A 15,097-nucleotide genomic window follows, 5' to 3' on the forward strand; every position below is an offset into this window, starting at 1 on the left:
CTGGTCTCCTCTGTCCCCAGACGTCTGTTGAGTGTTGTAAGAAGAAGTGGGGATGCCCCACAGTGGTAAAAATGGACTTGTCCCAACTTTTTTGGGATTTGTTGATGCCATGAAATTTGGAAACAACAGATTTTTCCCTTAAAATGATGCATTCTCTCAGTTTAAACTTTTGATCTGTGATTTCTAAGGGGTTCTCACTGCCTGAGTGTTCATACATGGTCTTACTCAATCTTCTCAGTCCCTCCAGTGCTCTGGTCACCGATCCGTCCGGGGCAGTGTTGTTAGGGATGAAAGTACAACATTTTTCTCCAATCATAGCACATGCTCCCCCCTTTTTGGCTTATACCATGTCCAATGCCATGAAGTTTTGAATGGCCATCAGAGAAGTAGGTCCTAATTTCTCAGTCAGACCCTCTACAGCATCTCTAGTTAAGTTTTCCAATTAGTTGCCCCCTTTGGAGGGAGACACAGGATAGTCCATCCCATAGCTTATGTGCGTATGTGGGTGAGTAGTCTGGGGTCCAAAATGGGCCCGTATAGGCGATCACTGAGCTCCAGGCTGGGCACCAGGCCGGGCACTAGGCCTCCAGCGCATGTGATTTATCCATACATCATTTTTGGTTAAATGTCGTCATACACAAATAAAGATCATACTCTCTCCAGCTGGCCTGGGGTTCTCCACACGCTATGACACTGCACAGTCCGAACTGGAAGGTGGTTGCCTCACCCAAGGTGTAATTCAGCTCGATGCCCCCATAGTTAGATATGCAAAAATCTGCACATACTACTGGATAAAGTAAGATCAGGACCAGAACACTGCAGGGATTCCCCTTTATCAACTTGAGTGCAGAGATTTCGGTTTTCTGTCTGGGCTGCCAGTTTGAACTGTACCTGTTGGTCTTGAAAAGTTATTTAAATAAATTTATGTTAATATAAAATGGTCACTTACCAATTATATGCCTGATGTGATGATTTTTTCGTCCGCCTTTGGTTTTATAAGTCTGTGTACATTTCCTGTCTTTAAGTGACCTTGTACTAGATGGCTGCTAAAGTTATCAGTTTTCAATCTTATACATCTGTAAAGTAACCCAAATTAGTTATACATTAACAAACACTATCATTCATACAGCAGATACTCACTCACACTCCCAACATCAGCCATGCAACAAATATACATGGCATTTACAATGTTATATTTCCCTATACCTTCCTAACTAAGGTTCTTGTTTGTCCTTCAACTTAAAAAAAAACACATTTCCATCACTGCCTTATTCTAAAAAGCTATCAATCCCTGTCTTTAACCATAACAGCTCCATATGGTCATCTGCAAGTATTTTTCTTCTAGATTCTTTCTAGGAATCATCCAAATACAGGTGCTTATTTTAAGGATTCTACCGTATCAGAAGCACAGCCTCGAGCACAAGAGAAAAATAAATAAATAAAAATGTTGCTCGGGGATGTATTGCTGACCAGTCTGTTTTCAACTACAGACCTAAGGAGGCTATAATAAATAGAAACCCAAGGTCATCAACTTCTTTCGACGAGTTGGCAAAAAACTCCCCACAGGCACCCAAAAACCCAGTAGAGTTTTCTTCAAACTGTCACATGGCCACACCTCTTGACTCTTTCCAGACGTCCAAGTTTTAACGTGTTTCTAGTAAACAGCGACGGGCAATTATACTCAGAACATCTTTCGGACTGAGGACGCTTCTTGTAAAGATTTTAACGTCAGCAAAAATGACGTCACAATTTTTACTTGGGGCTTTAAACCTTCAGACACGTCGGATCCTTCGCATGTCATCGACAAACAAACAACAATTTATATACAGGCATTTAAATCAACTGGACGAAGCTTAAATTTTAGAGAAAAAATAGTCAGTCAGCTTGCAGGTCCGGTCTTACTTTTTCCAGTGTGGTCACAAGCTCTTCACACTGGTGCGGTTCTCCTTCGGAGATGTAGTCCGCCATGTTTATTCCTTCATGTGTGAAAGTGATGTTGGGGGTTTCGAGTACTTTGGATAACCTGTGTTGTCTTAAACTGGTCATAGTAAAGCAATGAGAATTTACATATGCCACTACACTATGTGGTCAGTACCTGTAAGGCGTGTCCCTTGACAATGTCTGCCGTTTTCTGAATTAATTTTGCAATCCCTGCTGCGTGTTGTGTGCATGGGGGGTGCTGTTTTTTCATATTGTCCATCATTGTTGATAGATACTACAGTACCTTTCTCTCACCCCCTTTTTTCTGGAACAAAATGCCATTTATGGCTAGTTTTGTTACAGAAACATCTAGAAAGAAGGGTAGGTTGTAATCAGGTAATGTTTAGTTCAGCTGCAGATGACATGTGCTGTTTGATTTTTATGAAGGCGTCTTCAGCTTCTTGTGTCCATATTAGAATGTTGTTCAAGTTTCTCATGCCCTGTTCTTTGATCAGGTCCCTCAGGGGTTGTGTCAGATCTGAGTAGGCTGGAATATAGCCTCTGCTGTATCCTGTTAGTCCCAGGAATGAGAGTCTTTGACTCGTGAGGGTTTTGGGTGTGTTAGTATGCTTTGTTTGTGTGCGTTTGACACACTAGTGGTCCCTGCAGAGATTACTCGTCCCAGGAACGAAACTTGTTTTCTCTCAATTTGTAGCTTGTTTTTACTAACCTTAAATCCATTAATCTGTAGATGGTTCAACACCAATCTGGTGGCTTCTATGCAGGTTTCAGGTGTGCGTGCTGCCAACAACAGGTCGTCCACATATTGGATCAGTCTGGTGTCTCTGGGGAGAGGGCAAGACTGCAGTACATCTTTTAACACCTGATTAAAGATACCTGGAGACAGAGAAAACCCTTGTGGGAGTCGAGTGTAGCGCGGCGCCACTGCTGTCCTTTATATGTAAGTGAGAATAAATCTCTGCAGTTTTATACCAGTGGTGTGTAGGGTCCAGAGATGAGATAGAGACATAAGGATTTGGAACAGGAACTTGTGGGTGTTTTAATATTGCATTAAAGGCTCGTAGATCGTGTGTCATTCGATATTTACCGGTTCCTTTTTTTTCTCTACAGGCAAGATGGGTGTGTTCCACTCAGACTGCGAGGGTTCTAAAACTCTTGCAGCAGTCAACCCCTGAATTGTGTCTGCAATTCCTTCTTCTGCTTGTTGTTTATGTGGGTATTGTGGGACCCAATTGGGTGTATCTGTGTTTACCTGAAAGGTGATTTGGCTACACTGTGTCTTCCCCACGTCCGTGGGGGAGGTGGCCCATAAGCCTTCAGGTATGGAGGCCAACATTGCTGCGGCAGAATGAGGATAAGTCTTCTCTCTCCCGTGGTCACGAGCCAACAACTCGTGTTCCAGCATCACCTGTTCTTCTGTGTGAGAGGAGATTCTGTATGTGTCACAAGAAATTGAAAAGCACAGACCTGGTACTGAGGTGGGAACCTAGTCCGTAGCTACCAGGGAACGTTTAACCATTCCTCCCAGCTCCTTTCCTTCGTGCTTGACATGGAGAGAGAGAGAGATATGTGAGGCACAGCTTCTTCACTCATTTGATACCACAGTAATTGTTCATGAGTTAACTCCACCGCCACTGCCACCACTTCCGGGGCCACATAAATGTTTTGTGTGTGAATTGTCCAAATCTTACCCTCCAATTGAGCTGTAAACTCCTCTTGATACCAGTCTGTGTGGTTCCTGTCATAGAAGAGCGTGACATGCGGGAGGAGAGGCATAGGTGTGTAGACCCAGGATCCAAGGCTTCCATTGTTGGAACAGCTTCAGCAGTGGACTAGACCCTTCAGCAGTCACGTGGCCCCAGTAGATATCAGCATGTTCAGGAGCCATTGGTTGTATCAAGTACTGTCCATCTGTGCACAGTTCACCACATCGCAAATAGGAGCCATCTGGGAATTGCACTCTCACCCCTTGTGCCCCGCAGAGTACAGTTGCCCCGAGCTTTATCAGTAAGTCTCTTCCCATCAAGTTGACTGGTGTTGCGGGTGAACAGACAAATGAATGTTGCAATTTTTGTGTTCCTATCTGAAATGGCAGTGGTACATTCAAGGGCAGACGTTCCTCTGTCCCTGAGAACCCCATCAATGACACAGTCTTTGTGGATAGGTAGTTGATAGGAGCTGTGGTGATTGTAGCGTAGGTGGCTCCTGTGTCCACCAAGAAGTTCATTTCTTGTCCTCCCGCTCTCGCCGGTAGCATAGGGTCTGCTGTGCCCATACCACCCTGTTGGTTCTCAGGGGTGTGTCAGTAAGTACCAGGAGTGGGAAAGTCTTCCCACTGCGGATACTGCCCTCCTGTGTTCAGAGTGTGTATTGCTGCTGGGTTGTATGGCAGCATACCTGGTTGTCCACTGGGTGGCGCTCGTCCTTGTGGTGGAGCTTTGCAATCTCTGGCCCAATGCCCTGGTCTTCCACAGTTTTAGCAGATGTCAGGAGTGGCTCCTCCATATCCACCTCTTCCCCTTTGTCCCTGCCCCATTCCCCTCTGTCCTCGGCCACCACCAGCATGTCAGCGCCCGCCGCGACCGAAGCCAGCAGACCTGTATTCATCCATCCATTATCTTTACCCGCTTGTTCCATTTTGGGTCACGGGGGTCGCTGGTGCCCATGTCCAGCAATCACTGTGCGAGGGGCGGGGTACACCCTGGACGGGTCACAAGTCCATCACAGGGCCACATAGAGGCAAACGAGACAAACGACCATTCACTCTCTCACTCACACCTAGGGACAATTTAGAGTAACCAATCAGCCTAACATGCATGTTTTTGGTCTGTGGGATGAAACCGGAGTACCTGGAAAAAAACCCACGCATGCACAGAGAGAACATGCAAACTCCACCTAGAAAGGCCCCTGGACTGGGGTTTGAACCAAGGACCTGCTCACTGAGAGGCAGCAGCTCTACCAGTTGCGCCACCGTGCTGCCGCAGACCTGTATTGATTTAGATAAAAAGGAGGAGGCGGAAGAGGAAGGAGAGGGTTTGCAGGATATGGAAAAGGAAAAGGAGAAGGAGGCGGGGCTACTCCTCCAGGATATTGATTAGTATAGTATGCCCCAGCAGAAGAAGGCGTCGACTATGTAGCCGCTGCAACCATTACATTCTCTGTCCTCTCCTTCTTCTTTGTTACTTTTTGTCTAGCTTCTTGCAGCTGTAATTTAAGCAATTGATTTTCTAATTCAGCCTTCTCGTTATTTTTCTTTTATTAGGCCTGAACAGCGAAGCGCTGCGAAGGCCTATTGTAATTGCTCTGTTTAGGTCCGAGCTGTAATTTTTTTCCGCCAAATGAATTGGCGTTTTGGGGGCCTTAACATATCCCAAAAGTCACCAAATTTGGCAAACGCATCAGGACTGGTGAAAAATTACATATTTTAAGGGTGTGGCAAAAATCGCAACAGATACGGATCAAGAGCGCCACCTAGAAATTTTCAATATACCCTCCGCATTAGCCTTAGTTTGTCATAGAGACATGAAATTTGGTACGTTTGTCCAATTCCCCAAGATGCACAGAAAACCCTCTGGCACCAACGTTGTATAATAAACAGGAAGGTGGCCATCTTGGAATGCCGGCCCAATTTTCACACCTTTTTGGCGGTTTACAGTCTCCGCATTTGAACAAACTCGTCCTAGGGATTTCGCTCAATCGGTTTCAGACTTGGCCATTTTGGTCAAAAGGCATGGAGAACGCAAAGTTATCTAAACGGTTCATTCGGAGCATGCTGAACGGGCGGGGCCAGACCTCAAAATTTGACATCTCACCATGAAAATCGAAACGCTAAAAATTCCTACTCGAAAACTGTCTGAGACATCAAACCATCAGTGATTGATCCTCATCTGGTCCCATGCAAGACTGAATGGTCAAATCATGACATAACTTAAGCCACGCCCCCTGACAACAGGAAGTATAAAGTTTTACGTTGAACGATCCCTATCTGACCCCTGTTACCTGATCAACATGATAGTGTGTCCAGTGACCGAAGACATGTTGGTGTAACTTGCTTTCCAACACTGACAGTTTTGGGTGGAGCATGTGGGCGGCGCAGTGTGGTGAGGTAAGACGTAACACAGTCGCCATACGTTTGGCTCTAAATTCCACAGTTTTGAACCGAGGTGCACCAAAATCAGTATGATCGATCATTGTCCACATCTTGAACAAGAAGCCAGCCCCAAGCCATTTTTTGACCGATAATTCTGAAACTCGGTGAACATCTATATCTTCTCAGGACCTATGAAAAAGTCTCCTGGAGCCCTGGTCCAAAACCAACAGGAACATAGCCATTTTGGGTCAAAGGGTCATTTTGGAGGGTTTCTAATTGCAAGTTTTAACAAACTCCTCCTAGGAAATTGGAAGGATTGCCTTCATACTTGATTGATATGCCCTTAAGACATTGGAGAGTAAAAGTTATCTAAAGCTTGCGTTTTCATATATGTTAAAGGGGCGTGGCCATGCCTTAAAATTTAGCTTAATGCCATAAATTTCGTAACACTATAACTTTCACATTGAAAGATTGAAATGCACGAAACTTGGCATGACTCATCCCTGTTGGATGCCCGACGATCCACTGTGGTCATGTTTTGACGTCATCAAAGCCCCGCCCCCTCAGAACAGGGAGTCTCTTTTTTAAATTTGGAATGCTCCCTATTTTGACACTATTGACCTAATCAGGCTGATCCTGTGTTAGAAGACAGATAATATGGTCTGACTTGATTTAAAGCACAAACCGTTTTTGCTTGAGGATGTGGGCGTGGCGGCGAATTAAGAAGTGACGCCGTTGCAATATGTTTGGCTCTAAATTGCGTGCATTTCAGCCGAGGTGCACAACAATCACTATGATCGATCATTTTATCCGCCCCTTGAACAGGTGTCCATGATAAGTGGCCAATAGCCTCCACAGCGCCACCTACATTATTCCTACAGTTATAGCTCCGTGATGTAACCTCCGATCTGAAACAGATTTATTGTGCGTTATCATGGAGGACTTTTACATTGATATTGTGGTTTAACATACGACTCAAGTGTGCCTAAATTATTCCAACAGTTAGATCTCAATGATACATCATCCTATCGGCAACAGATTTTTGGTGCGTCATCTGTGAGCATTTCGAGACACATTGGTGTTGTTGTTTATCATTTGACTCAAGTGCGCCCCCTAGATTATTCAAACTGTTATATCTCAATTATATTTTATCCGATCTGCTCCAGATTTTTGATGCGTGATCAGTGTGTGTGTCTCATCCACTTTTCAACCGCCAGGATAATATAATCTTTGGGCTGGACTTGAGGCTCCCACTCAAACGTAAGGATAGCTGTGGGAGTGGATAATGGGTACTGGTCTCTGATTGCACATCCTAACTCTGTTATTACTCGACTCAGTGGGACCTCGTTGCCCAGTTTACTAGTGCATGCTACTTTTTCTAATTCTTTGGCCACCAGGGACATTCCACTGGTGAGACCACTTAGTTCGGAAAGCCACAATCTGCCTCCAGCAGAGATGCTTGGGAGTTTGTCAACCAGAGCATCTCTGTCTTCCACTGGGAAAGGCACATATTTCTGGCGACCCCTGGATGATTGTAGTAACGGAAACATGTACTCAGCCTCATTGAGTTTTTTTTATCTAATCCTCTTGTTGTCGTTGTGTGGGTTCTACCAGAGGGATGTCCTGTTTGTGAGGACTCAACTTCTCGTAAATGGCCTAATGTGGTTCTTAGTTTGTCAATTTCGTGATCTATTTCCTCCTCTTTTATCAATCGGAAATTCTCCTTCTCTTCCTGTTCGGGTATCAAATGTCCTCTAGTGGTCATCGATACTCTGACAGGTTGTTTTCCTTGTGTATTCTGCAGCTCATGCTCTTAATCTCTCCATTCTGCGCTCGCATTGTTCAATCATTTCTTTGCTGTGAGCCACCGTTTTTTTCTAAAGTTTTTTTTTTTATATGTTCTATTTTATTCGCCTCTTCTTTCCTGAGCCCATGCTGTAATTTAGGCTGGACTGACTGCCACCCCCCGTTCCTCTGTGTTTATGAGTGGAAGAGGTGCAAAAACCTTTGTTATGGGCCATGGAGGGCTGAACAGGTCAGGCTTTTCAAGCTGTTCCTCCAACAGTCCACATGATGGTGCTGCTGCTTGTCTAAATGGGTTGGGGTTGATATTTTCTAAAACCAGCATCTCCTGTGTTAGTTCGATAGATGGGTACAGCCCCCTAGGGGTGTTTGCCTCCCTGTTAACGGAGGTCCCTCCCTTTGAGGCAGTCTGTTCCGACCCCAGATACGGGGGCAGAGACTACTCAGACGGCTGTGGCTGAGTGGTTTGAGCAGTCGTCCTCCAATGCAAGAGTTGGGGGTTTGAATCCACCAGCAATCACATGTTGAAGTGTTCCTGGACAAGACACTGAACCCCTCATAGCCTCCGATGTGTGTCCCATTGGTGCATGAATGTGATAAAGCACTGATTAATCTCTTTAGAATGATTTGTTCAATTAGCTTTGTAGAGATCTTGTAGAGTGCTGTAAGAAAGGGTAAATGAGGACACAGATTGTAGTGTAAAGCGCTTTGAGTATCTTGAAATAAGTTAGAAAGGCGCTATATAAGTACAGTCCATTTACCATTTATTTGCTGTGTGATTACTCTACCCTTCACTTCCGGTGTTGCCTGCTCCTGAGTGTTTTAATCCCTTGCCATGACACGATTAATTTTTCACACGTTGTCAACTGTTTCTCCGCATCTTATTCTTTCTGCATATTTTTTGTTACTTCCTGTCTCAGTGTTCGCAGTTGTTTTAGTAAAAATCCTCCTAAAGGTTTGCATGGACTCAGTGGGGCTTCCTGTTTCACTACTGCTTGAGTGATCTTCTCTTTTTTTTTCTGATTTTTTTTCTTTGTGAAGTCGTCATGGTCCGTCAGGTATGTTACTTGTTTGTTAATCTGAGTTTCAAGAGGGAGCTAGGGTCCCTGAAGCGTCAATGTCTGCTTCAAATTCACCGTTCATTTTGTCACGTTTTGTCTGTATAACGTTATGTTTTACACAAAATGACTCGTTTTCTCTCTCGGCGGTGAGAAAATTCAAGCTTGCTCGGCGGTGAAGCAATTATACCACCAAAATCACACTGCAAAGAGCTTCTCTTCAAACACACACACCCACACTCTCGCTGCGCAGCTCTTTCACTCACTTCAGTCACACTCTCTCGTCCGACATTATTATGGCCCAGCCCAGTCCGAATCTGGGTTGGTCGGGGCCGGGCTCCGGGTTCGGGTTAGAAATGACAGCTCTAGATCAAACCTCTGACCCTCCGATTGGAGGATGACCGCTCTATACTGGACCAGGATGGCCCAAAATTTAGAGTTAATGAGATGTGTTAATGTGAGTAAATCTAACCTCAAGTGTACAAAAACGCACAACAGATTCTGCCTTGTCATTAATTTTTAGAAAAAAAACAAGCCAACATGCATAAGCTGTGTGTATGGGCACTTTACAGGAACATCAACATACATAAAAGCCAATTAGTAAAGTTCTCTATCTAAGGAATCCAGCAGACAAGTTGAATCTTGGCTTCATTGCAGTCTCCCATCCTGAGCAAGCACAGTGGAGACAGTGGAAAGGAAAAACTCCCTTTAACAGGAAGAAACCTCCAGTAGAACCAGGCTCAGGACAAGCAACCATCTGCTTTGACCGGCTGGTTGAGAGGACAGGAAGGAGAGACAGACGAACACAGAATGGTAGGTCCAGGTATAGGTCCAGGTCCAGGTGTACCAGAAAGACAAAAAAACATGTTAAGGATAGAAGGATTTGACAGGGAGCCAATGGACACTACTGAGAGTTTTTTATTCTGAAGGAGGTTCTTCATATTTCTGGATAATAGGCTGAACTTTTTTTACTTCATTTTTTCAGTTTGGCTTCACTTTTGTTAAATAAATAATGATGTGATGGAATCTGCTGAGTGTTTTTACAGCTGATGTTGGTTTAAATCCTATTTAAAATCTGGTTAAGACCGGATCACTCTTAAGATGTCATAATTTGTATAACTCTAAAATTGACAGAAGATGGACTGTTTTTATATGCCAGTCAGCAGACGGTCACGGTCTTTGCGTAGGTACGTCTTTATGTGCATCCGTAACCTTTACCTGATCTTCTCAAGAAAATTTAATTAAACTTGATATGTGTTCATCTTACGTCAGATTCAGTTTATTATTGCCATTGTCAGTGAACAGGATTCACAGAGTAGGAACTTGCATAAAGGTGCAAATAGAATATAAAAGATAAAAAGAAAACATATGCACACCAATACAATACAATACTCAGAAAAAATGTGCAATTGGAGTAGTGCAGTAAAAATACAGTTATAAAGTGACCAAAGCAGAGTTGTAAAGTAACGTGATTATGAGTGTTCAAGAGTCCAACGGCAGAGGGGAAGAAACTGTTCTTATGGCGGGAGGTTCTGATCCAGATGGACCTTAAATAAACAACCCATTTAATTCCTCTTTTAAAAGTATTTTATTGCTTAAGTTGAATTATTGTCCCCTCCTGCCCGAGGGGAGTGGTTCAAAGAGTTCATATGCAGGGTGAGAAGGGTCAGTTGTAATCCGACCTGGATCCACTCAAGATAATTTAATGAAACTTGATGTGCATATGCATCATCACTAAATGGAGTGTCATATACACTTTTCGTCACCCCAGCTGCAAGGTCACAAATCAAGGACAAAGGTAAAGCACAGTGTAAATAAAAGTAATTTGCTTGTAAGGGTCATTGCTATAGGTTGCTGTATATCAGTATAATTGGTTGTTGTCAGGCATATATTGTACAGTACTCATTAGTTTTTTTTCTCTCGTTGATTGTTTTTGTTTTGTTGTAATATCTTACAGTATGGTTGTGTGTGTGTGCGTGTGTGCACATACATATATACATTGTGTTTTTCAGCGAGTGTGTGGAGTTTGTAAAGAGTTTTAAGATACCGCTGTTGGTCCTTGGAGGAGGAGGATACACTGTGAGGAATGTAGCTCGCTGTTGGTAAGACTCACAATCAAAGAACAAACGTGTGAAGATGGAAGTCCAGTATCTTGATCAAGTTCTGATCTCATCCATAGGACCTTTGAGACGTCTCTGCTACTGGATGAATCAATTAGTGATGAACTGCCATATAGTGGTGAGCTGAGCATCCTTCTGTTAGCAAGCATGTACCTGCAGCTTTAAAAGCTTTCATCATTCAGAGGAAACTGTGTCTTTGTTGAATTTTGTCTGTAACACCATCTGGAAAGCTAAGAAGAACCACAAGCTAAAGCAAAGTTACAGTTAACCCCAAAAAATATTATTACATCTCACTGTGTTCTTCTTTTCTGTATGTTTTTGCAGTTGTGCTAAACTAACCTTTGTGCTATTTAGCTACAGTGGGGAGAACAAGTATTTGATAGACTGTTGATTTTTCAGGTTTTCCCACTTGCAAAGTTTGTAGATGACTGTAATTTTTATCATAGGTACTCTTCAACTGTGAGTGATGGAATCTAAAACAAAAATCCAGAAAAATACAATGTATGATTTTTAAATAATTAATTTCCATTTTATTGTGTGAAATAAGTATTTGATCATCTATCAACCAGTAAGAATTTTGGCTCTCACAGACATGTTAGTTCTTCTTTAAGAAGCCCTCCTGTTCTCCACTCATTACCTGTATTAACTGCACCTGTTTGGACTTGTGACCTGTATAAAAGACACCTGTCCACACACTCAATCAGACTCCAGCATCTCCACAATGCCCAAGACCAGAGAGCTGTGTAAGGACATCAGGGATAAAATTGTAGACCTGCACAAGGCTGGGATGGGCTACAGGACAATAGGCAAGCAGCTTGGTGAGAAGGCAACAACAGTTGGTGCAATTATTAGAAAATGGAAGAAATACAAAATAACGGAAAATCTCCCTCGGTCTGGGGCGCCATGCAAGATCTCACCTCGTGGAGCATCATTGATCTTGAGGAAGGTGAGGAATGAGCCCAGAACTACACGGCAGGACCTGGTCAATGACCTGAATAGAGCTGGGACCACAGCAAAGCCGTGTCAACCAAGAGAGCCCCACAACATCCAATTCGGCTCACTTTTTTTTTTTTTTACTTTTATACATTTTAAAATAAATAACTTTATTTAGATACTGTCTCCATTGAAATACAGTAGTCCCTCGCTACTTCGCAGTTCGTTTATTGTGGACTCACTATATCGCAGTTTTTCAAAATAAGATTGGACATGAAACACAATTGGCTGATTGATGAATGAGCCGCATGATTGGCATCAAATTTTTATTTAAAATAAATTATTTTAAATAATTTAGCACCTGCTGCACATTTGTGCAGCTCACACTGCAGGATAAACTTCCTGCTGCAGCTGATCAGCTGTTCTGCGTGTAGAGCTGAGAAGTGGGCGTGGCCAAGAGTGTTTGCAGGTGGCAAAGAACAGAGGTGGCAGAGAGATGAAATCATGACATTCTGTCTCTTAGAAAGTTTAGAGTTTAGAAACAATGTTTAGAATATTGCAAGTGTGGGAAGGATTTAAAATGCCTTATAATATATATATATATATATATATATATATATATATATATATATATACACACACACTAAAATGAACTACTACTTAGTACTTGTACTACTATTCCTACTTTGGTTCAGAATACTTGCTCTATTTTGTCTTCAGCTGCTTTTAGGTTTTCTAACATTTTTCTATTTTGAGGTAGCCTTTTTGCTACTTGGAGCGAGCATTTAGCTACTTTTGGTGCTTTGGTACTTTTTGGCTTTTACCTTGTGTTCTGTCAGTTTAGGCCTTTTCAACAAATTTTAGCAGACATTCAGTTTATTAGTTCTGTCTGAGTTTAAGGTTACATCTAAAGCTCTGGTAGTGTCCTCCTAATACAGTTTCAGAAAATGTTTAATTTCATTGTTTTTATTTGAGTTCTAGATTTACTCTGAAATAAGCCGGAGATGATTCTTTTTTAATTCTGTTTTTCTGTTCTTACTGATCTGTGTCCTCTGCAGAGTATTTTGAGTACTTTGCTCCAGATTTCACACTGCATCCTGATGTCAGCACCAGGATAGAAAACCAAAACTCCAGACAGGTAAAAACATCCTATGAAGTGAAAACAGCTTTTTCCCCTGCAGTCATGGTGCTTTAGTAGATTCTGCAGGTGATCAAATAGTCTGAAATAGCCTTTGATAACTGCCTTTCTCATCGTTTATGTATGGGTGCAGTATTTGGAGCAGATCCGTCAGACTGTGTTTGAAAACTTGAAGATGTTGAACCACGCACCCAGTGTCCAGATCCACGACGTTCCCTCAGACATGCTGAGTTATGAGCGCAACGACGAGCCTGACCCTGACGAGCGGGGAGCTGAGGAAAACTACAGCCGGTCAGTGGATGGACCGCTTGAACATGAGCTGGCAGCTACTTGGAACGTTTCTTCTGCTTTCACTGACCTTCTACTGTAATTTCAGGCCTGAGGCAGCGAATGAGTTCTACGATGGTGACCATGACAATGACAAAGAAAGCGACGTAGAAATTTGAGCCAAGTGTTGAAGCGACTGTGAACTGAAACACACTCGCTTCATCCCAACTCCACAGCTGAACTGACGTCATGAGTTTGTTTTTAAAGCAGTAAGGTTTTTATAATGGACACTGAAACATTTGATGCATCTTGCATTTTCTCTTTGTACAGTTTTGACATAAATTTTCTTTCACATTGTCTTCATTATGAAATGTTTGTAGCTTTTGTGAGGAGGAAATTAAATGCACTCATCAGTTGTGAAATATACTGAACTGTCGCGCAGTGGAAATATTTGTGTGTGTGTGTGTGTGTGTGGGGGGGGTGTAACAGCAGTTTAACTCCAGGTGTTAATGAAAAGTCAAATTTTAATTTGTATCATTGAAAGAGATATTATAGCATGAGAGTTTGGGTTCAGAATCCATTATTTACACATGAGCATGTTAAAAGTTCATATCTGATGTAGGGTTCTGTGGGCAGGTTATGAATAGTTTCCTTCCTGATGAAGGCAGCTCTTTGATAAACCTCAGTTTGGAGAAATAAGAGCTTACTTTTGACTGAATGGACAAGCTAATGATTATTCCATGCTAGATCTTTGCCGACATGTTAATACAACTTTAATCTTCAGAAATGTTCTAGTGCTTCATGTGAACACTTATAAATCTTTACATTACTGTTAGTTTCACATCTACAACAATGTATTCATTTAACAATGTATTCATTTTGTTATGTTCAAGTAAAGTTTTTTTAAATAATGTTTGCATGAACCACTATGAAACATGAGACCAGAGGTTTTTTTCTTAGATGTTAGCAATCCACTTCAGTTCTGGCTACGCTCAGAACAGCTGTTTCCTTGTCAATTTGAACACATTCAAAACATTTCTTTAAATTGAGGCCATTGATAGCTAGTTAATTAATTTATCTTTTATAACTTTTACAGTTCTACTTTTAAAGTCCACTTCAAAAGATCTGAACTATCCATTTAAAAGGTGTGTACAACTGTTTCCACTTTATAAATCTGTTGACACGTTTTAGTTCTTCTGGAGAGCTCGTGTTGGTGGAATCACCTCTTTTTAAAACACAGATTCAGATTTTTATGAATGAACATAAATCCTTGAGGCTCCAAATCTGGAGGTAATCCAGTCAAGAACTGCTCTCCTGTCTTGTCATTCCTTTTTCCTCATATTAACACCATTATAAAAGTTTAGACCATATAATCCCTGAGAGTGTTATGTAAATGAAAGTTTCATGAGGCTGGTAATCTGGAAATGTTCAGTTGTCGGATCATGTTCTGCTGATAGAACAAATATATCAGTGGGTGAAAAGCCACTGCATATCACCTGCAGCAACAAACAACTCATATGGACTTTCAATACTGTTTTAATAAAACCAAAAAAATTAAGTGTTTGTGACCTACAGTAACAGCTGTTTTTGTGATTCTTGGTAATTTTACTGAAGTTCTCCAACTATTCCTCTGGACCCCATTATTGTTCTTTATTTATTTGTGCTATTTCAACAAATCATCTCAAAACCTTCAGCTCATTAAGGAAAATATGTTGTGAATTTTTTGCTACTTGATGCTTCAGCTTTC

General features: G+C 42.1%; 1 protein-coding gene across 1 annotated transcript in view; it reads left to right on the forward strand.

Annotated features, from left to right (window-relative positions):
• The window catches only part of hdac3 (histone deacetylase 3), a 64,962-nt gene extending 51,327 nt beyond the window's left edge, over positions 1–13,635 (forward strand). Inside the window, exons 11-15 of the mRNA XM_037675426.1 lie at positions 10,905–10,994; positions 11,072–11,130; positions 13,004–13,083; positions 13,217–13,374; positions 13,460–13,635. Coding sequence (XP_037531354.1) covers positions 10,905–10,994; positions 11,072–11,130; positions 13,004–13,083; positions 13,217–13,374; positions 13,460–13,529 — 457 coding nt within the window. The 3' untranslated portion in view covers positions 13,530–13,635. The remainder of the gene's footprint in view (positions 1–10,904; positions 10,995–11,071; positions 11,131–13,003; positions 13,084–13,216; positions 13,375–13,459) is intronic.
• Positions 13,636–15,097: the final 1,462 nt, after the last annotated feature.

The sequence above is a fragment of the Nematolebias whitei genome, chromosome 4 (genome assembly GCF_014905685.2).
Source record: "Nematolebias whitei isolate Nwh7 chromosome 4, NemWhi1, whole genome shotgun sequence".
NCBI lineage: Eukaryota > Metazoa > Chordata > Actinopteri > Cyprinodontiformes > Rivulidae > Nematolebias > Nematolebias whitei.